Here is a 26,958-nt window from a genome sequence, read left to right on the forward strand (position 1 = left end):
GTGCTAGTTGGGTCCTGAGATGCCAGGATCATCAGGGACAACCCAGCAGAACTTAAGGGTCTCTGAGGCCACACCCAGTAATGCCCAGAGGTCATGTAATGCCATGAATAGAATCTAGGTCACTTGCATGCAAGGCCCTAGCCCCTGTGCAGTCACCCAGCCCTTGGAATGACTAATTCTTAAACTCTAGAGAAGAGCCCCAACAATGAGATGGTTCATATCTTTCAAAACTAGTTAAAAGGGAGTGGGGGAAGGGGAAACAAAAAAAACTACTTGCTGAAGCATTTCTGTTGTTAGCTGGTTCACTTTATACATTTTTTGAGAGGCCTTTTTGAGGGCCACACCCAACAGTGCTAGAGGGGCTACTTCAAGACTGGGCTCAGGGGTGGCTCCTGGTGATGTTCGAGGGGCCATGCAGTACTGGGTGGAAACCGGGTCTTTTGTAGGTACTGCACACGCACAAGCCCTCCAAGCTACCTCCTCAGCCCCCACACTGACATTTTTAAGAACTGATTTCTGAGGATCAAACAGAACAACAGAAAAAAGACAGTGTGAGGCTAATAATGCATCTAAAGCTACAGGAACGGGTGCACAAGGTGGATCAACCTTACCAGGTGGCGGCAAGTATCCTGAGCCACAAGGAAAAGCCCCAGCGGACAACAGAAATCAAAGAGATTCGAGATGTGAACTGCTAGCAGGCACACAATGCGGAATCTACAGTCTGACAAGTCTGCCATTCCATAAACCACTGTCACAGAGCAGCACCAAAGAAGTGTCCACACATGGTCGGCGCTGCTCATCTGCTGGGCATCCGTCCCCGTGCCATCCCCGAGAGCCTTGGAAATCTCCCCCACCTCCCTGGCAAAGCACTTTTCTGCCCTTTACCTGGACTGCTGGAGCTGGGGCTGGTGGAGGGCGGGGCTTGCTGCCCCAGCGGTTTGGTGGGGGCGCTGGGCCCAAACTCGCCCTTCGGGCTGCCAAGGCTTGTTCCAGCAGGTGGTGCCATGAACAGCCCCTCGGTGGGGGTCCCCTTCGGATCCTCCATGCCTGTGGTTTTCCTCACGCTGTGTTTGGGCGTCCCCGTTGGGGAAGCTGAAGGCACAGACTCCTGAGAGGAAACAAAATGATACTGGAATGCAGGAATGGGGGTGATGGTATCTTTACCATCCTGCAGTCCTCTCCAAGTCCTGGGGTTCTTCAAACATTAACATCAAGCACTCCCCAGGTCCCCAAAAGAACTGGCAGGGTCTTCACAGTCACTGCCAAATGTAATGATTAGCAGAGAAATTATACCTAGTCAAAAGAAAACTACAGCTGTTTTGCAGGAAGACGCTATCTTTTGGCTGAAGAGTAAAAATACTAATTGTCAAGTGAGGTCAAAGGAACGAAAACAAATCTTGGAGGGAGATGATGTGTTTCTATTTTGTAAAAGGGGGTTGTTGTTCCATGGGTATGTGTGTGCATTTTCTAGAAATCTCCCCTCCTGGATTTGTACTATCCACCTCTCTGAGTGGGCTGTAGCAACAGCACAGCAGGTAGGCCATTTGCTTTGCACACGTCTGACCCAGGTTCGATTCCTCCGTTCCTCTCGGAGAGCCTGGCAAGCTACTGAGCATATCCCGTCCGCACAGCAGAGCTTGGCAAGCAACCTGTGGAATATTCAATATGCCAAAAATAGTAACAACATGTCTCACAATGGAGACGTTACTGGTGCCCGCTCGAGCAAATCGATAAACAACGGGAGGACAGTGCTACAGTGCTACCTCTCTGAGTAAGAGGGCAACTGAAAATAAAATGGAAGCTATCAAAGGTTAGCCATTCCTATTATGTGTCTGTTTCAGGCCATAAATATTAAGGGTTAGTGCAGAATATAATGTATTGGAATTCTATTGTAAATACTTGGGGCAGGGGACACAGCGCAAAGGACTGAATACATGCCTCATATGCTCAATGTCCTGATTTCAATCCCTGGTACCAAATGGCCCCCTAAGTATTGAAGTGTCCATCCCAGTTGGCTCCGTATTGCCAGGGCCAGTCCCCAAATGCCCAGCACTATTTGGGAGATGATTCACACTCACACCTCCCCCCAGAAAAAAAAAATGAAAATAATACATATTCTTCTAATTTACTAGATTACATCTTTTTCACAAAAATGACTATGTATTTTGGGGACGAGGGGGGATTGTTTTCTTTTAAGGGGGCAATACCCAGTGGTGCTTGGAGAACCATATCCTACTCAGGATTGAACTCAGGGTTCCCACATGCGAAGCATGTGCTTCTCATGTATGGAGAGACAGTGAGCCATCGCTCCAGCTGCTGTTTTACTTTATCGTACCCCTTCCCCCTTGCTGTGATTGTGGTTGCTGCCATGACCCGGGATCACACGCTCTGTTGTGGCACCAGAATCACAAACAGTAGCGTCACCACCAGGATTCCCTTCAGCAGGCGCAGTGGTGGTGCACAAAGGAACTCAAACTAAAAGCCTCATGCCTGGCGCTCTGCACCGCATTGATCTGCCAGAATGACTTAAAAGGCAAACACCTGGCTCTGGAACTTCTGCCCTGAGTCCCCCCACTACGTGACGGACAATTCTACTAGATCGGTCTGCTCTCACCCACCCACTGCCGTGAGCAAGTGGGAAGAGCATTTCCACCCAGACTGCCTGTGATGTTCACTCCTCCTGGCATCGGAAAAGGAGATGATGAAACTGCTCTCCTGCCCTGCTCTCCTGTCAGCCTGGGTGGCAACTGCATGTCACAGTGAAATAAACCAGCACTTTCTGAGATTTTCCTTTTTTGCGGGGCAAATTAGTGAGCAAATGCTTTTATTTAAGTATTTCAACATTAAAGTCTTCCCTCTTGCTTAGCTGATTTAAACTCGAGAGGCATTTATTGCTCTTTCATTTGCTTCATCTCTACATCCTCTCTGGAGTTGGTTTAAATAAATCAATGGCTTGAGGAGATTAACTCAAAGCTTTTGAAAGACTGACTTAAGATTGGCTGGTTTAAGCACAATCTATGATTGGGGGAAATGAAAGAAAACGCATTATGCAAAAAGTTCAAACCTGTGCTCATTAAAGCGTGGATTTATGTAAAACCACTCTAAACACACAGGAGTCAAGAAACTCAAAGCAAATGACCCCCTTCCCTAGCTTTGATTTCAGGACTATTTCCTGTTCTGTAACCACTGGAATGCATCCTAGACAAACCTCACATGTGCAAATGAATTAAAGATGGGATGTAAATGCAAGTGGTTTTTGGTTCATTCATAGAGGCCTAGGTCAATTACACTTGACTGTGCATGTGGGGGCCCGAAGCTTCACAGATGTGTTTATCTGATGACAAACACTTCCACAAGTGACACACGCCAAGCAGCCTTATGGAATTCTACAGAACGACCACATGTACATAATCAGCTAACGTTTTAGGACTTAAAGAAATAAAATTGCCAAAAATGTACTACCTAGAGCTAAAATTAAAAACTGCTTTTATTGGTCTGAGGAAGGACTCCACTTCAAAAACAGATGTGATTCGTATCAAAAAAAAGAGATAAACCGCCTCTACAAAGTAACAACAAAGTTTTAAAGGGTTAGTCTTTCAAATGTTCTTTTTTAGTAAATGAATGTGATAATTGACTGTTGAATCCCATAAGGTTTTTTAGAATAAACCAGGAGGCAAAAAGCACATGATACCTTGAAGAAAAAGTGATCCTTGTATGTACTTCCACTTAAAATCAAATCCTCAAAAACAAATACAAGGAAATGTTTTCATTAAAATGCTACAAACTATGCATTATCATTTGGCTTATAACAAAACAGAAATTCTTTTGCAAAAATGTTGAGCTATTTCAGCAATTCTTCTTTAGAGGTGAGCTCTTCTGTCAGCTCATGAAAACACACACACACACACACACACAGAGACAGAGAGAGAGAGACAGAGAGAGAGAGAGACAGAGAGAGAGAATCATCCATTGTGGATCCAATCTCTTCCTAAATATCAAAACAAATGCTTACCACAAACAAGTATATCCCAACAGCAATGGCTGCCAGGGAGCCCTCCTGTATAGGTCTGAGACAGGCACAGGAGTCTGTGGAGCAGAATTCACTATCTAGGCAGGTTCATTTCAGATCCTCCAACAGTGCACAGTGAATACAAAGACTCAGAAGCAAGGGCTGTAGAGAGAGTACAGCAGGTAGGGCGCTTGCCTTGCACACAGCTGACCCCAGTTTGATCTCTGGCATTCCATATGGTCCCTGAGCCTGCCAGAAGTGCAGAGCTGGGAGTAACCCCTGAGCACTGCCAGATGTGGCCCAAAAACAAAAACAAAACTTTAGAAGCAGTTTCCAATCTTTTAGTTCCTTTAACGAATTAATTCCTTTCATATTCCTTAAGACTCGATCTAGTACAGTGGTTCCCAAAGTGGGCGGAGGGGGTACAGTGGACTGTTGGGGGTGGCGGGGAGAAAGTGGCATAATGCAATTGGACAGCACTATTCATCTGTTCACTCAAAGAAGATAGATTTGTGAGCTGGAGAAATAGTATAGGGATTATATATCTTTGCACACAGCTAACCCCATACTCCTGGTTCCATTCTGAGCACTGTATATGATCCCCCAAGCATTTCTAGGGTGATCCCTGAGTAGAGTCAGAAGTAAGCCCAGAAGACAGTCAAAGGTGAATTCCCCTGAATACACTGCCCCCCCCCCCCCACACACACACCCCCTAAAAAGGAGATTTCCAGGTAGGCACTGAATATTTTTTTCTGTAAAGGGGACAGTAGGCCTTCAGGAATGCTCTATTAGTGAACAGCTAAATACATATATCTCAACTTCAGAGACAGCTTTTCTTCAGCAAGACCAAAGCTACTGCTGTGGGCTAAGTGGACTGGGTTGGACACTGCTGGCTGACTTCACTTTTCCCATTCGGAAACAGTCAAGAGCCTATTTCTACCCCTTGTAGGCAGCTTAAGTGAGATGAAAAGGCAGGTTCAAGAGCCAGATCAGTCTGCAAACCGGTCCAGGAAGCACGGGGAAACCTGCAGGTCAGCAGAGCAGCTCGGCTTCACCCTCTGCGTGGTTCATCAGTGAACCTAGTATCCTCAGTTCAGAATGTTTAGGCCAGTAACCGTGAGCGTGACACAGATGAGTGATAAAGAATAGCAAGTGAAGGAAACCAGGGAGAAGATCATTTGAAAATAAAAACATCTCCTGTTTAAACACTGACAACAGGGGCTGGAGCGACAGGACAGTGGGTAGGACATTTGTCCTGCAAGCAGCTGACCCGGGTTTGATTCTCAGCATCCTATATGGTTCCCCTGAGCACTGTCAGGAGTAATTCCTGAATACAGAGCCAGGAGTAACCCCTGAGCATTGCCAGATGTGACCCAAAAAGCAAAAAAAAAAAAAAAAACTGAGCAGGGAAGGTTGATGATAAGAGAGTAGTTTCTTCCCTTACAACACAGAGGCCCTGCCCTGTGCTCAGTTCTTGACATCACACACGGATGGAAAAAAAAAACACCCATAAAAATATCACTAAATATTAACAATAAGCATATTCCTCTTAATCCTTTCAGAGCTGAGGTGCTTGTCAAAATCCTGGTAAGAATTACCATTTCACTATGGCATTTCTCCATCTGAGCTACTTTAACAAACTTACTGCTGCTTTCTTTAGAAAAGTCAGAAAAGCTACAGCTATTCAGGAAAAGGGCCAATAAGACACACAGCAGAACAACCTTTGCCAACTCATTGTGCCCTCCTAAGCCAAGAGCAAGAAGGAAAATCAAGTCACAGTTCACAGCACGGAGTGTAAAAGCAACGCATCCAAGTCTAGAGTGATGCCCCCATGTGACTTGACCTTTCTAACTCTGTTTTACAAACAACCACTTTATTGAGGCCTTCTTGAGACACGTGTTATGGCCCAGATACACTCTACAAGTACACTCGAAAAACATGGATTTACTGTAGTTACTGAGTACATTGTTAATAATAATAATAGAAAAATAGTATTAATACTAGATATCTCTTAGGGTTCTAATGAGAACAAAATTAATGATAAAGAGCTTATAGGGCCAGAAAGAGAGTACAGCAGGTAAGGCACTAGCCTTGCATGCAGCCAACCTGGGTTCAATCTCTAACCCCCCATATGGCCCCGTGAGCATTGCCAGGAATGATCCCTGAGCATTGCCAGATGTGGCCCCAAACAAAATAATTATTAAAGAGCTTAGCACAGACTAAGATACAATAAGGATTCAACAAACATCAGCTCTTTATTGCTATTTTGTCAGTCATAGGATTATACAACCAAATTTATGAATAACCTCAATCAAAAGCTATCTTTCTCCTTATGCTGTCAGCTTTTAGAGTAAGTGGGAGCATAACTAGCTGAGAATTTCACTAGGTGTTTATCTAGCAGTTTGGATGAGCGGAAAGAATGAAAACCAGCAAATTTTCACTAAAACTCACCCAGAGAACAACAAAACCTCATCTCAAGTCCCAGCAATGTCACTTAGTCTCCTCAACTGCAAAAATTAAACCACCCTGCGCTGAGTCTGTGATCTACTAGTAAAAAATGTTTTCAAAAATATATAAATAAATAAATAAAATGGTTTCCTTTTTTTCCACTGTTCATTTTCAACTGGACCTCATTTGTAAAAATATGAGATGAAAATAGCCATAATGTGGGCCAAAATGATAGTACAGTGAGTAGGGCATTTGCCTTGCATATCATGGACCTGGCATCCCATATAATCTCAGAGCACCACAAGGAATAATTCCTGAATACAGAGCCAGGGTAACCCTGAGCACTGTAGGGCATGGCACAAAAATTAAAAACAAATAAAAAAAACTATAATCCTCATCCCAATTACCTCAAAACATTAATGCAAAAAATAATAAATAAAATGGTGTGGCCACTAAAATGCAGTCCAGAATGTTCTATGTCAAATTAATTATTCTTCCCCAGTCTTTTATTTCTCTTGAAATAAAAATAATAAAAACTGGGGGGTTGCGGGTACCCACTGGGGAAGGCTAAAGCAATTTTGAGCTGTAAAGCAAAATACTATATAAGATTTTATCATTATCAAGGTATGTTTTATGATTTCAGATAAACTGTGAGTTAAATCACCTCCTCTGAAACACACACATACACACACATACACATACACACACACACGTATTATTATAAAGTCACCTGTGAGAAAAAAATTACAAAGGTGAAAGATGAGTTCTGGTGGCTAATCTGCTAACCTTACTATACATAGCTATAAAAAGTTATGATTCGTACCATTTCTTTTCAAAGATTAAATGAAATGTCAAAGAAATATTTTCCAAGTCACAAATGCAAAAAGTTAGGGAATATTTTATGACAACATATGAATTTTCAACAGGTCTTCAAACAGAATTTGAAACTCAAAATGGCATGAATCAAATACTCACCTTATCTTGTAAGGAAAAGGTCCCAGGAAAACCAGCAAAGAGAAACTTGTTCTTGACTTTCAACTTCCCCAAATTTGCTACAATCAGATTATTTGACCTGGAACTTTCTGGAATCAGGAGAACAGGAGCACCAGCCTCAATATCCAATAGAATCCGTGAATAGCGCTGGGCCTGGTCTCTCACCTAAAAGGAAAAGAATAATGGATACAGAGGCTCAATTAATTCCATAATTTCATAATCAAATAACTTAAGGTACCCAAAAATTTCATGAATTTATAAGTCTAAAATACCATGGAGTTAAATTAGAAATCAACCACAAGAAGATAAATGGAAAACCCCAAATACTGGAAATTACATATACTATATACAATGACTCCTGAGCGTCCGGCTGCTTTCTCCAAGCCCTGCTGGGGGCTGCTCCCAGGTACAGGGTCACTCCTTTTGGCACTCAGAGGACCGTGCACCATGGCGTGAACCTGGGGCTTCACATGCAAAACCACTGCAGCTTTTTGAACCGTTTCCCCGGATCCTTAAAGAGGAGCATTTACAGCTGCGATGGGGTCAGAGAGCTAGGACTGGGCCAGGGCACTTGCCCTGCACCTGGCAATCCCAGTCCAAATCCTCAGACCACATACGGCGACCCCCGGAGCAATAGCACAGCGGGTAGGGCGTCTGCCTTGCACGCAGCCAACATGGCCGACCCGAGTTCGATTCCTCCGCCCCTCTCGGAGAGCCCGGCAAGCTACCGAGAGTATTCGATATGCCAGACACAGTAACAACAAAGTCTCCAATGGAGACGTTACTGGGCCCGCTCGAGCAAATCGATGATCAACGGGAGGGCCTTTACTTTACTTTACTTATATACAATGACTATATACTTCAATGCCTGACCTATTAATGGAGAAATAAAATGTCTTTACCCTGACCCTAAGATTAGGAACCAAAGATTACTACTCTCATGATTATCTCTATGACCGTCAGGCCTAGCTGCTGGGACAAACACAGAACAAAGAGAGTGACTCCCAAGCACTGCTGGACAGGGATGGATGGAGGAAGAGAAAGAAGGGGAGGGGAGGTAAAGGAAGGGGAGAGGAGGAGAGAGGAGGTTATATTTTATACACTTAATAAACATTTAAAATTTTTAACTATATATTATAATGCAATCAAAACTATAATAACTACAATTACATTTAACAAATTATGTGTGAACTGTGGGCTGGAGCGATAGTACAGCGGGTAGGGCGTTTTTACCTTGCACGTGGCCAAACTGGGTTTGATTCCTCTGCCCTTCTCGGAGAGCCCAGCAAGCTAACAAGAGTATCCCGCCCGCACGGCAAAGCCTGGCAAGGTACCCGTGACGTATTTGATATGCCAAAAATAGTAACAACCAGTCTCACAATGGAGATGTTACTGGTGCCCACTCGAGCAAACTGATGAACAATGGGAGGACAGTGCTACAGTGCGGTGCAGTGTGTGAACTGGTGATAGGTATACCCAAAACTATCAAACACTACCAAGAGAAATGGAAGACTTAATTAAATGACCATATATATCATAACCAAACTCAATAATGTTAAGATGTCAATTTTCCGGACTATCAATTCAATGCAGTTCCACCTGAAATCTTCACCTACTGTATCACAGAATTAGACAAGCTAATTCTAAAATTTATTTAGACAAATAAACTAGATTATACAAAACAACTTTGAACATCGTTGAGGGACATATACTACCTGATTTCAAGATCTACCAATAAGCAACAGGAATAAAAATAAGATACGATGGCATACAAGAGCAAGAGAACAGAACAGAGCATAAACAAAACAGACATACATGGTCAGAAGATTCTCAAGAGAACTGTATTTCAGTAGAAATTCAATATATTTCAATATAAGTTAACCCAGTGGGAAAAGTCTGGCTAGTTACATGAAAAAAAAAAAAAAACCTCAGTCCTCATTTCAAAGAATACAAAACATTTACTCAAAATGAGAAGACCTAAAACTATAAAATTTCTAAGAGTAGACAGAGAAGAAATTTTCCCACCTTGCAACAAGATTTATTTAACAAAACAAAAACATTTACCATAAAAAGAAAATAACTACCGGAGTGATAATACAGGGGGTAAGTGCTTGTCTTGAATGCAGCAAACCCAGATTCGATCCCTGGTACCCCATATGGTCCCCTGAGTGAGTGAGCCCTGAGTACCACCAGGTATGGCCCCAAAAAAAGCAAAACAAAAATAACATTCACTGAGTAATTTACAAGTTTATGTATCGCATCCTTATTCTTGCTCTCTCCCTTTGCTTCCTATAACAAAGACAAAGAAGAACAGGAAGAGAAACAACTCATTACTGTTCATACTATTTATCATGGCAACACCCATGTTCCAGATTTTTGCAGAGTGATAGTACAGTAGATGGAACATTTGCCTTGCACGTGACTGACCTGGGTACAATCCCAGCGTCCCATAATGGTATTCAAGCCCACGAGCAAGGAGTGATCCTTGAGTACAGAGTCAGGAATAAACTCTGAGCACCGTGTGGCCCAAAAACAAAAAGGAAAAAAAAGAAAGAAAATTAAAACCTCACTGGATCATTATTTACAGAAAATAAAAATGTAGAAATGGGGACGGAGAGAGAGTACTAGAGTTAAGATGCTTGCCTTGCATGCAGCCAAATCCAGTACAATCCCCTTCCTAGCTTACAGCCTCCTGAGCACTAGCATGTGTGGCCCAAAACACAAAAACATTAAAAATCTAGCTGACAAGAGTAGGTGATTCCAGCAGCTTCCAGGTCCAACTTAAGAGAAAGGAATTTAAATTTCATATACTATAGTCTTGTTCTTTTTAGCAAACAAAAGAAGTATTAACTCGGTAAATCCACTACAAACAGCAATGAGTAAATATCCTTCCCTAAGATCACCTTTGCTTCAAAGTATACTCAAGCACCATTCAAAACAGAAAAAGTCCTTTAAACTTCTGCTTCTTTAATATAAATATTAAAAAAAAAAACACTTAAAAAGACATATGTTTACCTTCTGCTGACCCCAGAAAGTTAAACCTCATTATTCAGTAATTCACAGGATCCTGTTTGCTCACTATGGCAATAATGTCTTACATACACCAACTGTGTAAAAATAATTACTTTAAATGTACAAAACAGACTACAGTCTAACATGGTTTTTCTCACCCTTTCTCCAACCATGGCCCCCTTCTGACACTGTTTCCTCTCTGTGCCCACCTCCGTCCTACTGGCTGAGCCCATAGTTTGATATTATTGCACCCTTGAAACATCCTGGGGCCCAGCAGGGGACACATGGCCCCAGTTGAGAAGTGCTGATTGATATATGTATATGCATATATATATACACACACATACACACATACACATGCATATATATATATATGTGTGTATACATATTCATATATATAAAACAAAGGGATATTTAGTCACAAAATGACCAAAACTATAAGGCTCAATTATATAAGAAATGATCGAAATACAAAAACCACTTGTGGGCATTAGTATATTTGTAGAATTTTAATGTCTCAAAAAAAAAGATGTATACATCTGTGGAATATAAAGTAACAGGAGACTAACACCCAAGAATAGTTGAGATAAGTACCAGGAGGTTTGCTCCATGGCTTGGAGGCCAGCCACACATCATGGGGGAAAAGGCAGCTCAGATAGAGAAGGGAACACCAAGTAAAGGGTGTTGGGAAGATCCACCCAGGATGGGAGATGCATGCTGAAAGTAAACTATAGACCGAACATGATTGCCACTCAATACCTCTATTGCAAACCACAACACCCAAAAGGAGAGAGAGAGAACAAAAGGGAATGCCCTGCCATAGAGGTGGAGTGGGATGGGAGGGAATGGGGGGGATGGTAAAAGAGATACTGGGATCATTGGTGGTGTAGAATGGGCACTGGTGGAGGGATGGGTACTCGATCACTGCATAACTGAAACCCACTGTAGCACTGTCTTCCCGTTGTTCATCAATTTGCTTGAGCGGGCTCAGTAATGTCTCCATTGTGAGACTTCTTGTTACTGTGTTTGGTAAATCGAATACGTCATGGGTAGCTTGCCAGGCTTTGCCGTGTGGGCGAGACACTCTTGGTAGCTTGCCGGGCTCTCAGAGAGGGGCGGAAGAATCAAACCTGGGTTTTCTGGGCCAGCTGCATGCAAGGCAAACACCCAACCCAAGCACAAAAATTTGTAAGTCTACAACTGTACCTCATGGTGTTTCACTGATAAAATTAAAAAAAAAAAATGATGTATATGAAATCATAGCACTATAGAGTTAGTTAGCCTTGCAAGAGACCTGCTGAAAACCTCTAATTTGGGGGTGGAGTGGGAGGCCAGAGGTGCTCAGGGGATCATATGCAGTCCTAGGGAGTTGAATAGGATTGGACATATACAAGGCTACTACATGCAAGACAACCGCCTTACCCCTGTACTATCTCTCCAGCCCCTAGGCAACAAACATCTCTGAGAAGCATGCAGTCACTGTGATAAAAAGCTAATAAAAAGATAAATGGTGGTGCTGAAGAGCTAGTACAGCAGGTAAGGTACTTGCCTTGCATGTAACTGACCCAGGTTCAATCCCTGGCACCCTGATTGGTTCCCCAAACCAGCCAGGAGTGATCACTGAGCACAGAGTCAGAAGTAAGCCCTGAGTACCACAGGGTGTAACCCACAAACAAAACAAAAAATGATAAATGTGGGAAAGGAAATCAGGATTATGGTTCAAGTTAGAAAAACTATTCAGTACCTACTAATAAGGAGTTAGGGCCAGTTAAGAACGAAACAATATTATTCTTTCTGTTTCTAATTATTTGAAAAAACTTTTTCAAATATCTGCTAGGCTATCAGAACATGTATTAAGTTGTTTAGACTTAATTACTCTATAAATGGAAAGACCACCAAATGTTTCTTTTGGCCTAGGAAGCACCATGGAAAAAAGTGCACAAAACTTCAAGGGGGCTGTGAATTAAGACGTCTAGGAATTTATAGTCAATTTTGCTGGTGGGGGTGAGGGGAAGATGGGGAGGGTGGACAGGAACCCACAGCTGGTGGCACTCAGGGCTTACTCCTGCCTCTATGCTCAGGGATCACTCCTGGTCTGCTCAAGGGACTATATGCAGTGCCAGCAGCACGAGGATCAAACCCGGTTCAGTTGTGTGCAAGGCAAGTGCCATATCTGCTGTACTATCACTCAGGACTCTAGTTCATTAAAGCAAAAAAAAAAAATTACTAATATCAAAGTGGTTTTCTGGGACCACTTTTTAAATATCTTGTAGAAAAAGCAATGCAAAATTCCAAGGTAATTCAAACAAGATATAATCAGTAAGGAATATTAGCTCCCCAATCACAGTGAAATGTCTTAGATAACCAGTCACATGCGGGGCATTAGTAAGCAGAAAATGGACTGCCTTTCTTTCTGTGAAACTGCCCAGACTTCTCTCTAGAGACTAAGTTCTGTTGCTCAGTTGGGCTAGTAAAGACACATGGATCAAGGCAACAACCTACCGTCTGCCCCTCGATGGCGGCTCGCTGGCGCCCAAGCACATCCTGCAGCTGTGTGAAGTGCTGGATGAAGGCCAGCACTTCAGCCTGGAAGCGCTGGGTGTGCACGTACTGCACAGAGGCCATCTGGAGGCTCACCCGAGCGTCGTGCTCTCTCCGGAGCAGAGGGTCAGGGCGGCCATACCTAGGAGGAAGGGCCAGACTGTGAGAGCTGCAAGAGGAGAGTTAAAGATACGGGACTGGAGTGAGAGATCGGGGTAAGGCGCTTGCCTTTGCAATGGGCCCTCTCTGGACTCAATCCCCAGCATCCCATATAGTCCTCCAAGCACCACTAAGAATACCCCTAAGCATTGCCAAATGTGGCCAAGAAAACAAAAAACAAAACAGAATTAAAGAGAATTTGGGTTGACGCCTCCAAGAGCAGTGCCACTGCTTTTTTCTTTTGGTTTTCATTTATGTTTTGCTTTGGAGTTTGTTTGTTTGGGCTTGGCTTGGTTTTTGGACCACCCCAGTGGTGCTCCTAGCTCTATATTCAAGGATAACTCCTGGCAGTTTCAGGGACACAGGGGATTAAACCTGGTAAAAAGTGCACAAGGCAAGCGCCCTACCCACTGTACTATAGCTTCGGCCAGTGCAGCAAAACCGTTTAAGTGGCAAAGTGCAGTGGGGCTTCACAAGGCAACACTGTTACCCCTTTCTAATCTTCAGCAGCACGGAGGGAAGCTTTCTGCCAAGGTTATAAAGGGGCAGACAGCCTTGTGCACTGAACTTGCTCCTGATTCCAGAACTTACTTAGAAGCCATTATGGTTCAGACCTGTCACCAGAATCTCTTTTCCATGGCCTTTCAGGAGACTATTCCTGCTCACTCTGTTCTAGCAAGACGTGACAATAAGGATCTGAATAACAGTAAAACCAACATCATGAAACAAATAATAAAATTGGGCAATAGGGCGAAGAGATGGAGTTCAGTGGCAGGCCCTGCGTTCAATCCCCAGCACCAGAAGGAAAAAAAAACAGGAACAACAAAAGAAGTTAGGCAACAGAACGAATGTTTCTGGGAGAACTTGCCTTCAAAAATCTTCCTACTTCAGTGAAATGCAGGTTAGAGTTTTAAAACCAACATATGGAGATAAATTAGAAAACCTTTACAAGTGGTTTTTAATTTAACAAAGATTAGTGTCAAAATATAAATTTTCATATGTGACATAGTCATTGGGAAAAGAAATTCATGTTTGCTGAGCACCTACTAGGTACCAGGCAAAGTAAAGAACGTTATACTAATTATTTTATTTTAGAATCAAATTATAGAACCGTGGAATCTAATAAAAGAGGCAATCAAAATTCTCAAAAGAGTATGAAATACTCTTCCTGAAAGAAAAGTTCTCTGACCTCTGTCAGAACCATTTCTCAACTCTAGTTGAACATTAGAATCAATTCACATGAGCACTGCCCTAGACCAGAATGTCCAGAGGCATGGCAGGTCATCTCTGCTAAAGGTCATAATACCTTTCCAAACCTTCTGCCTTTTGGGAAAGTCATTCTTTAACACCCACATTGCTTAAAGATAGATACCTCATAAAAATTTCAAATGGAAAGATTCAAAAAAGTTTTAACAAGAAATAAACTACATAGTGTAATTTAACACCTCACTTAGCAACACTGCTTGATAACTTTCTCAGGCTGAATCACTCCAGAACTTTCAGAACTCGAAGAAAACAGGTCAAACTTAGCCCTTTCAATATACAGTCAGGAAAAGCATTAATAATGGGGAGTCAGTGACTTTCCTGAGGTCTCACCCCAAGACAGGGAAGGGAGGTCAGCCCACCAGCACAGGAAGTCCCAGGAAGTACACCAGCTCTTCAGAGCAGACCTACGTAAATCAGGATTCCTCATTTCTATGTCGGATCCATTTTATATAAAGGGTCATATTTTCTAAGAACTTTCCTGTACTGTTTAGCCAGTAAAAATGTGAAATCGGGAGAGGGGGGAAAGGGAGAGGGAGGGGTTGGAGAGAGAGTATAGAGGCTAGTGCACTCATCTTGCATATGGCCAACCTAGGTTTGTTCCCCAGCACTCCCCTGAGCTTGATAACTTTCAGGAACGATTCCTGAGCCAGAGCCAGAAGTAAGCCCTGAGCATCGCCAGATGTGCCACCAACCTCCATTTTCATCCAAAAAAAAGAAAAAAAGAAAAGAAAAAAAGAAAGTGAAAGTGGCACTGTAGAGATAGGTCAAAAGACTGAAGCACAAGTTTTGCATGCAGGAATCCTGGGTCTGACCCTGGCATTGCACGGCCACCCTATCCCCCACCAGAACACACACACACACACACACACACCCCTAGGAGCAACCCCTGAGCAATACTGGTATAGCCAAAAAAGAAGAAGAATGTGAAACAGCAAGTAATTATGATAAAATGTTCAGTGAGAAAAGAATAGGTTCTTACTTGAAAGTCTGAAAGATAAGTGCCTCGTCCCCGCTGGTAGTGAAGCGCTCTCTGTAGAACTCTCCGTGGGGTGTAAGGTCGCTCAGAGACAGGCTTCCAATGCTCCCCTGGGAGGCCAGGTCTCCTTCTAGGGGATTAAAAGCAGAACACAATCTTATCTACCGTTTTTTGTCACATATTTCATATAGCCTGGAACAAAAATGGATAGAAACATGTCTCAGACTTTTCAATAGTCAAATTAATTGTCAAAAGCAAATTTTCATAGTCTAACATACCAAGGAAAATAGTTTATACAGGGGCTGGAGCGATAGCACAGCGGGTAGGGCGTTTGCCTTGCACGCAGCCAACATGGCTGACACAGGTTCGATTCCCAGCACCCCATATGCTCCCCTGAGCACCGCCAGGAGCAGTTCCTGAGTGCATGAGCCAGGAGTAACTCCTGAGCATTGCCGGGTGTGACCCCAAAAAGCAAAAAAAAAAAAAAAAAAAAAATAGTCTATACAATATTTCCAATAGTCTCAATGCAGAAGCCAAAAAGACTGAAATAAAACTACCATGTCACACCTGAAATTTTACAAGGGAAAAGATATTTAATGCATACAACATTTAATGAATAAAGGATTTTCAAAACCAGAAATATTATCTCTTCCAAGATTACTGAGATTATTTATTCGTGAACTATCAAAATATCAGGTCTATTTATTGTACTATGGATAATAAAAGAGAAAATGTCAGAAATACATCAGGTGTTCAACAGATTATAAATGGGTTTTAGTGTGATTTAATAATCTAGATTAGGACTTCTCGTTCCACTCATATAATCCAGCTCTCTCTTCACATGAGAAATTTTTACATGATCCTGGGTCTATAAAACATGTATACAAACCAAACACTTACGGAAAATAGACCACAAATTTATTTTAAAACAAATTTTTCACAACCTCCACATTTGGTTATATGACCCTATATGGAATTCAGAAAATAGAAACTTGGGACCAGAAAAATGGATCAACAGGCTGCATTACATATTTAACATGTAGGAGCCCCAGGTTTAATCCCCAGCACCACAAACTCCCCTGAACAAAGCCAGGAGCAATCTAGGATTGCCAGGAATTGCTCCACAGCATGACTGGGTATGTGGCCCAGAAACAAACAATAAAGCTACAGCTAGGATCTAGCAGACACTACAGAGATAAAGTTAAAATTCTGCTATGATACAGTGTACTACTAAGAGGCAGTTAGGACAAAGAAGGGGTGAAACATGCACAGAGCCAAGAGGGGAACCTCAATGAATTATTATTGACATGGTGTAGATGTTGGGAGGGTCTAAACGGCTGCTTCTGTAAAATGGATTTTACCATCATAACTAGCATCACAGAAGAACAACTAAAGTATGTCTCCATTTGGCATGCCAGTTCTCCCAATGAATGGAAGACACATATTGACTATCTGTTGACAAATCTGTGACACAAGCGCAGAAGGACTAGGAGTGCAAAGCAGGTCCTCTACCACTACACCCCTGGTGACACAGTTAGTCTTGCCTCTTAATGATCTTAGAAAAAAACAACTCAAGCTTCACCCAACTATAAAGCTCCAGCTCATCTAATAGAGAAATGCTTATAAATTTATGCCAGGCAAAAAAAAAAAAATCTCAATTTCACAACACTCCTCCCAAAAGACAGTTTTCTCTCACCACAACCATTATTTGCACCTTGTATACTCCTTTACCTCATTTCCAGCTGCTTAAGAAGTAGTGTTTTCTTCACCTTTATTAATCCCTCTTATTTGAACTTACTATAGCTGGTCACTTGTATTCCACTAAGAATTCCAACATACAACATCTCCTTAGGAAGAATGCCAGCTGTGCTACCAGATCCTCCTACCTAAAACCATGCCCTCATCTGGCTTCCCTTATTGAAGATCATAAAAAGACAGAGAGAACATATGCCCTGGTTGCCCAGAGACGATGTGTGATATATGCTGAGGTTTTATGATAAATAACGCACCGTTCCAGCCTCAAAAATATCCCAGCGTTTATTTAAAGAGAGTGAGACAGAGACAGAGAGACAGAGAAAGAAGAGACAGAGCCAGAGAGAGGGCCAGAGAGTAATCCAGATATTAAGGCACTTGCCTTGCATGCAGCCAACCCAGATTTGAACCCTGGCACCTGATACGGTCCCTGGAACACTGATAGGAGTGAACCCTGAGTGCAAAGCCAAGAATAAGCCCTACAAGTCACTGGGGGAGAGAGGGAGGGGGGGAGGGAGGGAGGGAGGGAGGGAGGGGAGAGACAGTGGGGGATTAAGGCACTTGCCTCATTGTGGCCAGTGCCAGTTTGATCCCTGACACACTGCAGTTCCCAAGCATCAGAGGGAACACTGGCCCACCCTCCAGCAGAGTTGGGAGTAGACCCTGAGCACCACAGGTATGGCCCAAAAAAAACAAAACAGAACATGGATAGTTTCAGGGGCCCATCCCAGTCTACAGAACCAGATTCTTAGCAGGGACAGGGAAGGTTGTGGTGTTTTAAATTATTGCCAGGATGATCGTGTTCCAATCAGTGGTTAGGAGACACCACTGCCAACAGCCATGGCCAGATCAACAGTTACATCCAGTCACTAATGCACAACTTACTTAGCATGTGCAGACAATCACTAGGGAGAATAACATTCCAATTCTTACCAGATTGGAACCAAAAAACTAAATAAAAGAAACAATTCTTAACAGATTTTGCAAGTTTGATTTTTTTTTCACTTACCAATCATTTCCAGGTGTGCCACTAATTTGGACACGTTCGCTTTAGCAAGCTCACAGGTGGTCTTATTCAGCACAAGAGAGAGGGAATGAACCTAGAAACACGGATGATAAAACGGCACATATGAGTAGAAGAAAAGAACTTTCAGACTTCAAACAGCAGAACAAAACCCGAAAGATACAGAAAGGCCTGGGAAATCTCAAGGTAAGTATGTGTGGATGTCAGTGTTTTTGGTTTACTTAGTCAAACTATTATAGAGAGGGGAAAAAAGTCTCTCTGGCAATCTAGTTTTTTAAATTTCAGTCAGGTTCTAATTTTTTGGTTGTTTCTTTGCTTTTGGTTTTAGGACCACACCCAATGGTGCTCAGGGGTTACTACTGGCTCAGCGCCCAGGGACCACTCCTGGCAGTGCGCAGGGAATATATGGGATGTGGAGGACTGGACCCAGGTTGGCCATGTGCAAAGTAAGTGCCCTGCCTGCTATACTATCACTCCAGGCCATAAAACCCAGGTTCTGTGGTATAACAGCCTTGTCTATTCTTTGCTAATGAAATTTTTTACACTGAAAAGCATTTTTCTCAAGGGCAGGAGAGAGAGTACAGAGTTATGGCACTTGCCTTGCATGTACACTTCCTAGCACCACATATGATCCCCCAAGCAGAGGCAGGAGTGACACCTGAGCAGAGTCAGGAACTAATTAATGGTCCCTGAGTACTGCCAGGTGTGGCACAAAACTCAAAAAAATAAAATAAAATAAAATAAAATAAGGAAAGAAAGATTTTTCATTTTTACATCACCTTTGGGCTGGAGCAATAGCAGAGCAGGTTGCCTTGAACGCGGCCAACCCGGGTTCAATTCCTCTGTCCCTCTCGGAGAGCCCGGCAAGCTACCGAGAGTATCCTGCCTGCACAGAGCCTGGCAAGCTACCTGTGACTATTCAATATGCCAAAAACAGTAACAATAGAGGCGGTACTGGTGCCCACTCGAGCAAATCGATGAACAATGGGAGGACAGTGCTACAGTGCTACGTCACCTTTAATACTGTGCTATTCTATAATAAGTCAAATCCAACAAAGAAAGTTATCAAAGCAAAATGATACATAAGATTAATGTCTCTGAATAAAAATGTAATAGAAAACTATTGTCAAACTGAAGATTCACCTAGGAATCAAATTTTCTCTTTTATGGATGAGACTGCTCAACAGGCTGAAGTGAAGGCTTTGCAGGTGAGAGACCTGATTTTGATCTCGAGCACTGCATCATCCCCTGAGCGCCTCTCCGAGCAGTACTGTGCCCCCGGCCCTGAGCTCAAAGTCTAAGCACTACAGGGTATTGCCCAAAACACAAAAACAAAAACAAAAATTCTCTCTTTCCAAGAGACAACTATAAGTAAAAGAAAACTAAACCCTCTACCACGTAAACAGCGGTCACTGTATCAAACAAATCCTGTAGCGTAATCTCTTCATACTGAACTACTCGGGAACATGTGGAGGAATGGGTGAGGCAGGGCTCTCACCAAGTACCCATCACTAGGACAGGGGAGGGGAGGAGAGGAAAACGAAATCAGTCCTGAACGTCCACTCTGAACACAAAAACCATGCTGCACTCCCTGTTATCTTTAGTACCTCCCATAATGCAAAAGTTAGAAAAAATTAGGAAACAAAATTAGGAAACACACAAATCCAAAACATGGGACACCTCTACAAGAAACTGATCTTGTATCTACAAACAAACTGCACAGGGGAGAGAAGTGGGGTGAAGATGTGGGGTGTCTGAATGTTTCCTTAATCTCTTCAACAGAGATTAAAGAACCCTGACGGAAAATAGAAAAAAGTGAACCCTACTTGAATCCCCATTCAGAAGATTGCTAAGTTACTTAATTTTCCTTGTTTCTTTAGATGAGAAAACTATGGCTCTGAAAAGTAACATATTCCACTGAATTGTCAAAGACAGGATGTTTCCTAAACAATTCATTCCTCTACAATTCAGCAGTAAAAGGGCAGTTTGAAGACAATAAGGGAAATCTGATTATGGATTGGCGGATATTACACAATACCACAAATTCTTGCTAATTAGATGTGACAAAGCATAATCTTGTGTAAAAAGTGTGCACAAAGTTTAGAAATGAGTATTAAATATTAAAGTAGAAGTAAAATGTTATCTCTGGAACTTCAAAAAAACTAAGAGAGGGGCTGGAGCGATAGCACAGCGGGTAGGACGTTTGCCTTGCATGCGGCTGACCGGGGTTCGATTCCCAGCATCCCATATGGTCCCCCAAGCACCACCAGGAGTGATTCCTGAGTGCAAAGCCAGGAGTAAACCCTGAGCATTGCTGGGTGTGACCCAAAAAAGCAAAAATAAATAAATAAATAAAAGATTAAAAAAGAGAGGGGCGCTGGCACGATAGCACAGCGGTAGGGCGTTTGCCTTGCACGCAGCCAACATGGCCAACCCGAGTTCGATTCCTCCGCCCCTCTCGGAGAGCCCGGCAAGCTACCGAGAGTATCTCGCCCGCATGGCAGAGCCTGGTAAGCTCCCCGTGATGTATTGGATATGCCAGACACAGTAACAACAAAGTCTCCAATGGAGAAGTTACTGGGCCCGCTCGAGCAAATCGATGATCAACGGGAGGGGGGGCCTACAGCCTCTACAGGACACTGGCCTAGTATCTTTTTATCTACATATCCCCATCGATTTGCTCGAGCGGGCCCAGTAACGTCTCCATTGGAGACTTTGTTGTTACTGTGTCTGGCATATCAAATACTCTCGGTAGCTTGCCGGGCTCCTATAATATTGGGATATTATGTATCAAAAAAATACTTGAGAGAAAAAAAGGAAAAAAGTGAATATGACCAATCTCATGGGGTTGGGTACACAAAGGTTCATTATTCTATTCATGGTTTGCTTGAAACTTCACACAAATCTTTTCAAACTCTTTCGAAAAACTGAGTGGTTGTTGGGCATGTATGTACGTGGTCTCTGGTCCACAAAACCAGCTACCTCTGCTTCTGCAAAGCCCCGAGGACTCTCCACATCCAGCCCACAGAGACCCTAAGGCGGGTCACTCAGTTCATTCCTGACTCATGACAGACATGAGAACAGATCCAGATACAGGAAGTCCAAAAGAACGAGTCAAGCCTCGTCAGTGTCCTTCATCTTACTGACAGGTGCTGGAGCACTCACTGCAGAGCCATTCACTCACATACACAGCAAGGGTGAGAAGTCCGGGTCTTGCCCAACTCCCTCTTCCATTTCCAGAGGAAAGGAAGGGCTGACCTCATATGAAAGAGGCAACCAGATAAAGCATGTTCTTCCTCCTGACCATGCCTCACAGGGAGGGCAAATCCAAGGCGCTACGAGCAAGAGGTAGGAACTTCACCCTGAAAGCAGGCAGATGCAACCAGCCACTGGTAGGCCAGGGCTCTGTGGCCTACTGCACCCTCAAAGGTGGATCAAATGTAACTGCTTCCATCTCAAGTCACATGTCACCATCTCTTTCAACTATTCACGGTGAGTTCCAAGGATGGCACTGTTTTCAAGCACACTGAAAACAGCAGCAGGTATCCTTCTCTGAGAAATGAGTCTGTGACACATGGGAAGAGCTCCCTTACATCAGCTCAGTGAGCCCAAGAGCCTAACCAGGAGGCACGACTGAACACCCTCAGTTTTCAGATGGAGACCGTGTGGGAGAAAGAGGTTAAACCATCTGTTAGTGGCCACAAAGCTAGATGGTGGCAACACAAGCCCAGGACTCTGAGGCAGCCAGACCAACTCTGGAGACTCCATTCTAAACAGCTGGACTGCTGGCCTCAATCATCAGCGAGAATGTTCTGGGTGGGTGGGGGCATGGAGATAAAACATCCCCATTTTGACGCAGCAACTATGTGCTAGTGGTTTTCAACTTTTTTTCGCCTGTGGATGGTCAACAGTCTGCCCACCGAGGGTTGAAAAACAGTTAAGCAGCAATAACTTTTCCATTGCTTGTTTCCATTACTGACCAGTTAAGCAACAATAGCTTTTCCAGGGGCCAGCAGGAAATTTCTGTGACCAGCATTGGGCCACAAGTGGTGGCTGAAAACCACTGTGAGATGAGCATGACCTCATTTAGTTCAATTAGGTGAAGTAAGAGGAGAAAACTGAAGCTCAGTGAAACTAAGTCCACTGAATTATACAGCCCAAAGGAAAGACAAGACGTCACTTAAACCATTTCCTTTTCCTGCCTTCCCATGGAATGTGTCCTAAAACCTTTCTTGACATACTCAGTCTACCCTCAGTGTCGGACACTTGGGAGACTCCCAGATGACTCCCCTGCAGGAAAACCTATTTTGCCAGAAGGAATACGTACGGAGAACATAAATCAAAATGGGGCGATACCTTGAGATCCAGCTTGGTATTGACTGGGTCCTGAAGTTCAGACTCGATGAAAGCGCTTGATTCTGACTTCACATTCTGGAGAACATCCTCGGTGGGGGCCTTCATTGCATGGTTGTCTGCCGTGGAGCCAATTCCAAAGAAATCCAGGATCACCACCCAGGTTTGCAGTGTGATCAGCACATCCAAGCAGTTAAAATCAACATCAATGTTGCGATTAATCCTGTTATAACTTGACAAGAATTCTGGATGCTTCTTATCCACCAAGAATATATTGATATGAACCAGGGAATCATCAAATTTACTCCTTCCCGTAAATATCTTAGGTTCATCTACTGATGGAGAAGGCGGTGGGGTCACAGGACAGTCCTTGTCTTGGACTTCTTTCTGCTTCTTCCGGGAGGTCGAGGTGGGTCTTTGATATAGCTGGAAAACATTGGCTACTTCTTCCATGTGGGAAGGAAGAGATCGTGGCATCTCAGGATACTCCGCATTGGACACTGAAGGGCAAGACTGAGAAAGATACTCTTTTTGGGTCAAACTAGATGGCTTAGGGGCTCCCCGAGACACCATCAGGTTCTTATACTTGGAATCGGGATTTTTCTCCAACAAGTCTTCCATCAGCAGAGAGCGCAGGGCAATCTGAATGGATAACGTATGTGGATGGTCTTTATTGAATTCCACCTCAAAATCCTGGAACTTTAAGCTCACAAGACCCTGGGCCCCCAGAGTCAGATCTCCACTGAGCTGAACTTGAAGTTCAGATATACAAAAATTGGCTTGAACTTGAGTAAAGGATTTGACTTCCTTCACAGACAAGGACTTTTGAGAAGAATTAGAAAAACTGGAGTGGCTGAACAATCCATTCTCCTTCCTGTCAGCGGAAGGTTCTCCACAGGTACTCAGGGAAGGCAGAGGAGAATTAGGGCAAGGGGAGGCGGCAGGACTGACTGGAAACTTATTGAGATCTTCATTATACACGAGATTGTCCAATGTCTGCAAAACCTGCTCATACACATGCTTTGCTAACACCACCTGCATTCAAAGAGAAAAATTCCATTATTCCATTGCCGGGAGGGGTCCCAAGCAGTACTCAGGGGATCCTGGGGCCAGCTTTAGTGGAACTTGGTCTAGCCATGAAGGCAGGATGGTTTAATAGTAGACTAGGGCCTGGATATGCAGGGCTGCTCAGGCCCAGTGGTGCTCACAGCCACCAAGGTCACACGGGAGGCCTCCAGACGTACACCTGGTAGGGCTCCTAGCACCACCAATACCAGTGCCCATGCTTTACAAGCAGGTGACCCAGCTTCAATTCCAAGTACCATGTGGTTCCTCCAGCACTACAGGATATGCAAGAGCACTGCTGGGTGTGGCCCAGAAACAAAAAGAAATAAAACAACACTACTGTAAATTAGGAACCTCAATAATAATAATAATAGAAAGTCAATATAGTCCAATAGAAGTCACATTAAAGGTACACAGGGGAGGGGGTTGTTATGGGGCCACATCCAGTGATATTCAGGAGTTACTCATGACTCTGCACTCAGGAATCACTCATAGCAGTGCTCAGAGGACCATATGGGATTCCAGGGATCAAACTCAGTCAGCTGTGTGGAAGGAAAGCATCTTACCTGTTTGAACTATCACTCCAGCCCTTCACAAGGTACATTTAAGGTGAAATAATGATCCTAACAGCTACTTACTGACAAACCAAAAGCTTTTGGGGAAAGTTCTCTTATTCCCAAACCTGTACCCAGAACACATGGATGTCAAAGTACCTGTATTTGGAGTGTAGGATCACTCCAAAGCAGCTACCAGACAGATTAGTGACCAAGGTTTTGGTCCTCTGTCTGCAGAACCGCATGTCCTTAATGTTTTCGGGTGTGTGTATGTCTGTGTGTGTGTCTGTGTGTCTGTGTGTCTGTGTGTGTGTGTGTGTGTGTGTGTGTGTTTTGGGCCACATTCGACAGTGCTCAGGACTTACTCCTCCTGTCTCTGTGCCCTTGATGTCTTCTAATATAACAAACATTCTCTGCTCTAACCCCAAGTAAGATCAGGAAAACTGGAATTTTGAGGGACAAATATATACACATACACATGAAAAAAGTTAACTTCTGTCCTAGCCCATTTTATTTCAAACACGGGAAACCCAATTTTCCCAGAAAAAAATTTGTCAACATGGGCTGGAGCGACAGCACAGCAGGTGGGGCGCTTGCCTTGCATGAAGTCAGCCCAGGTTCGATTCCAGCACCTCATATGGTCCAGGAGTAATCCCTGAGCACGGAGTCAGGAATAAGCCCGGAGTACTGCCAGTTGTAGCCACAAAACAAAAAGGTTTTAAAATGTATTAAGAAATTATATCCTCCTGGAAGAGACTGAGCTTTTATGCAATAATTTTCCCCATAAATGGCAACAATTAAGGATCCATCTTCTTCCTCTTTTAACCCATCCTCCACAAGAAGATGAACAAGACTGACCTCCTAGTGATAAAATGACACGATAAAAGGATGCCAGGGTCAGAGAGATAGAATCCTGATCTATCCCAAGCACTACCAGAAACAAACCCTGAGCACAAAGAGGGGAAACAGCCCCTAAATACCATCAGATGCAGCCCCAAAAACAAAACTAATTCTCAATTAAAAATTAAGAAAACTGAAAAAAAAATTAAGATCAAAGAAATAATAGAGCGGGTAGGAGCTTGCACAGAGCCAGCCTGGATTAAATCCTCAGCATATGGTAGCCTGAGCACAGCCAAAAGTAGGCTCAGAGCACCACTGGGTATGGCCCCATGCAAAAACAGATTAAACTGGGGGGTGGAGGGAAAGTAAAATAAAAAATTTTTAATTAAACTTTAAAAACAGGCTGGAGATACAGCACATGGGTTATGGCACTTGCCATGCACGTGATCGACTCTTCAGAACCACATACGGTCCCCCCTCCACCGCCAGGGGAACTCCCTGAGAGCCAAAGTCAGCTGTGGAAAGAGCAGAGTATGGCCCCAAAAAACAAAACTAATGGATTAAAAGAATTCCATATTTACTGGAACACATTACTGCAACAGTAATACACATTAACAATTTCTCTATGAATTTCAGTATTTTCCTGCTAATATTTTCTATAAAGACACAATAAAATATAAAAATAGGTGGCTTCAATTCTACTTACACAAAAATCAGGCAGAGGCTCACTTACCTGAACTGGATTGACAAACTTTCCTTCGATCTTCATGATGCTAGAAGTTCCCAGGTCGTCTGGACTAAGGGAGAATGTTAATTCCGATTCTCTCTCTACAGGGATCTTTTCCAGTTTAAACTGAATGGTGGTGTTGTTTAGGATGTGAAAAGCTGGCATGAGAGGAGAGAGATGTGACATATCAGAATTTCTGATCCTTGCTGTATTAAGAATGGTGTGTGTGCAAGAGCTCAAAGCTGACTCTCAGATTAGAAGGCTAGCGGGCCTGGCACTGGGAGCCATGTCTGTTTTATTTTGCTTTTTGGACTTGTGGGGAATTTTTTTGGTTGGGGGCCATACCTGGCAATGCTCAGGGGTTACTCCTGGCTCTGAGCTCAGTAACTACTCCTGGTGAGGCTAAGGGGATCATGCTGGGGATAGAACCTGAATTGGTCAACTGCAAAGCAAGCATCCTACCCACCACCCCTGGGGACTATGTCTGAATTATGATCACCAGCCCAAGGCCAAATCTCTTAGAAGCAGAGGTATAAGATAAACATATACACCAAAAGCAGCAATATTTTCAAAACATGTATAATTCTATGGTGGGGGCGAGAAGGGTGCCTACCTTGCACTTGGCCAACCTGAGTTCTATCCCCGCATTCCATATGTCCACACACACACCCCACACACCCCCAGGATTGTCAGAAGCAACCCCAGAGCATCAACAGATGTAGCCCAAAAACCAAAAACCCCATATTGGCATCTCCCAAACCAAAGTGTTCATCCTTACCCCACTTTCAAATATAGACTAATCTTACTGGACTAAATCAGAATAAAGGACAATACAATATTAGGTTCTAAGATAGGGTTGGGGAACCTTTTTTTCTGCCAAGAGCCATCTGGATATTTATAACTTTATTCATGGATGAAGCAATACAGGCAGATAGGCTGCCAGCAGCCAGCTAGAAGCATCGTGTCTGAGCCATCCTGGACCAGGGCCAGACCACATGGTTCGACATACCGCTTGTGGGCCACCATTCTCCACCCTATACTAAGAGAACAACTTTCGTGCTAAGAAGAGAAAGCAATCTTTGGGTAAATATGTAAGTGAACCACTGAACTGAAATATAAGAGCCGTAAATATGTAAGTGAACCACTGAACTGAAATATAAGAGCCACTGAAGCAAACATTCTCAAAAGCATTCATTTTTTGACCAATAAAGTCATGCTTTCTGCAGATGTCAAAACTAA

General features: G+C 43.3%; 1 protein-coding gene across 4 annotated transcripts in view; it reads right to left on the reverse strand.

Annotated features, from left to right (window-relative positions):
- VPS13D (vacuolar protein sorting 13 homolog D) overlaps positions 1 to 26,958 on the reverse strand; it is a 263,887-nt gene that overhangs the window by 190,968 nt on the left and 45,961 nt on the right. For all 4 annotated transcript variants that reach the window (XM_056111005.1, XM_056111004.1, XM_056111003.1 and 1 more), the window contains exons 20-26: positions 25,726 to 25,877; positions 22,537 to 23,568; positions 18,166 to 18,256; positions 15,408 to 15,534; positions 12,965 to 13,145; positions 7,433 to 7,615; positions 886 to 1,108 (exon numbers count right to left, since the gene is read on the reverse strand). In XM_056111005.1, the coding sequence (XP_055966980.1) occupies positions 886 to 1,108; positions 7,433 to 7,615; positions 12,965 to 13,145; positions 15,408 to 15,534; positions 18,166 to 18,256; positions 22,537 to 23,568; positions 25,726 to 25,877 (1,989 nt within the window). The remainder of the gene's footprint in view (positions 1 to 885; positions 1,109 to 7,432; positions 7,616 to 12,964; positions 13,146 to 15,407; positions 15,535 to 18,165; positions 18,257 to 22,536; positions 23,569 to 25,725; positions 25,878 to 26,958) is intronic.

Source organism: Sorex fumeus, unplaced genomic scaffold (genome assembly GCF_029834395.1).
Source record: "Sorex fumeus unplaced genomic scaffold, SorFum_2.1 ptg000011l, whole genome shotgun sequence".
NCBI classification, from domain to species: domain Eukaryota; kingdom Metazoa; phylum Chordata; class Mammalia; order Eulipotyphla; family Soricidae; genus Sorex; species Sorex fumeus.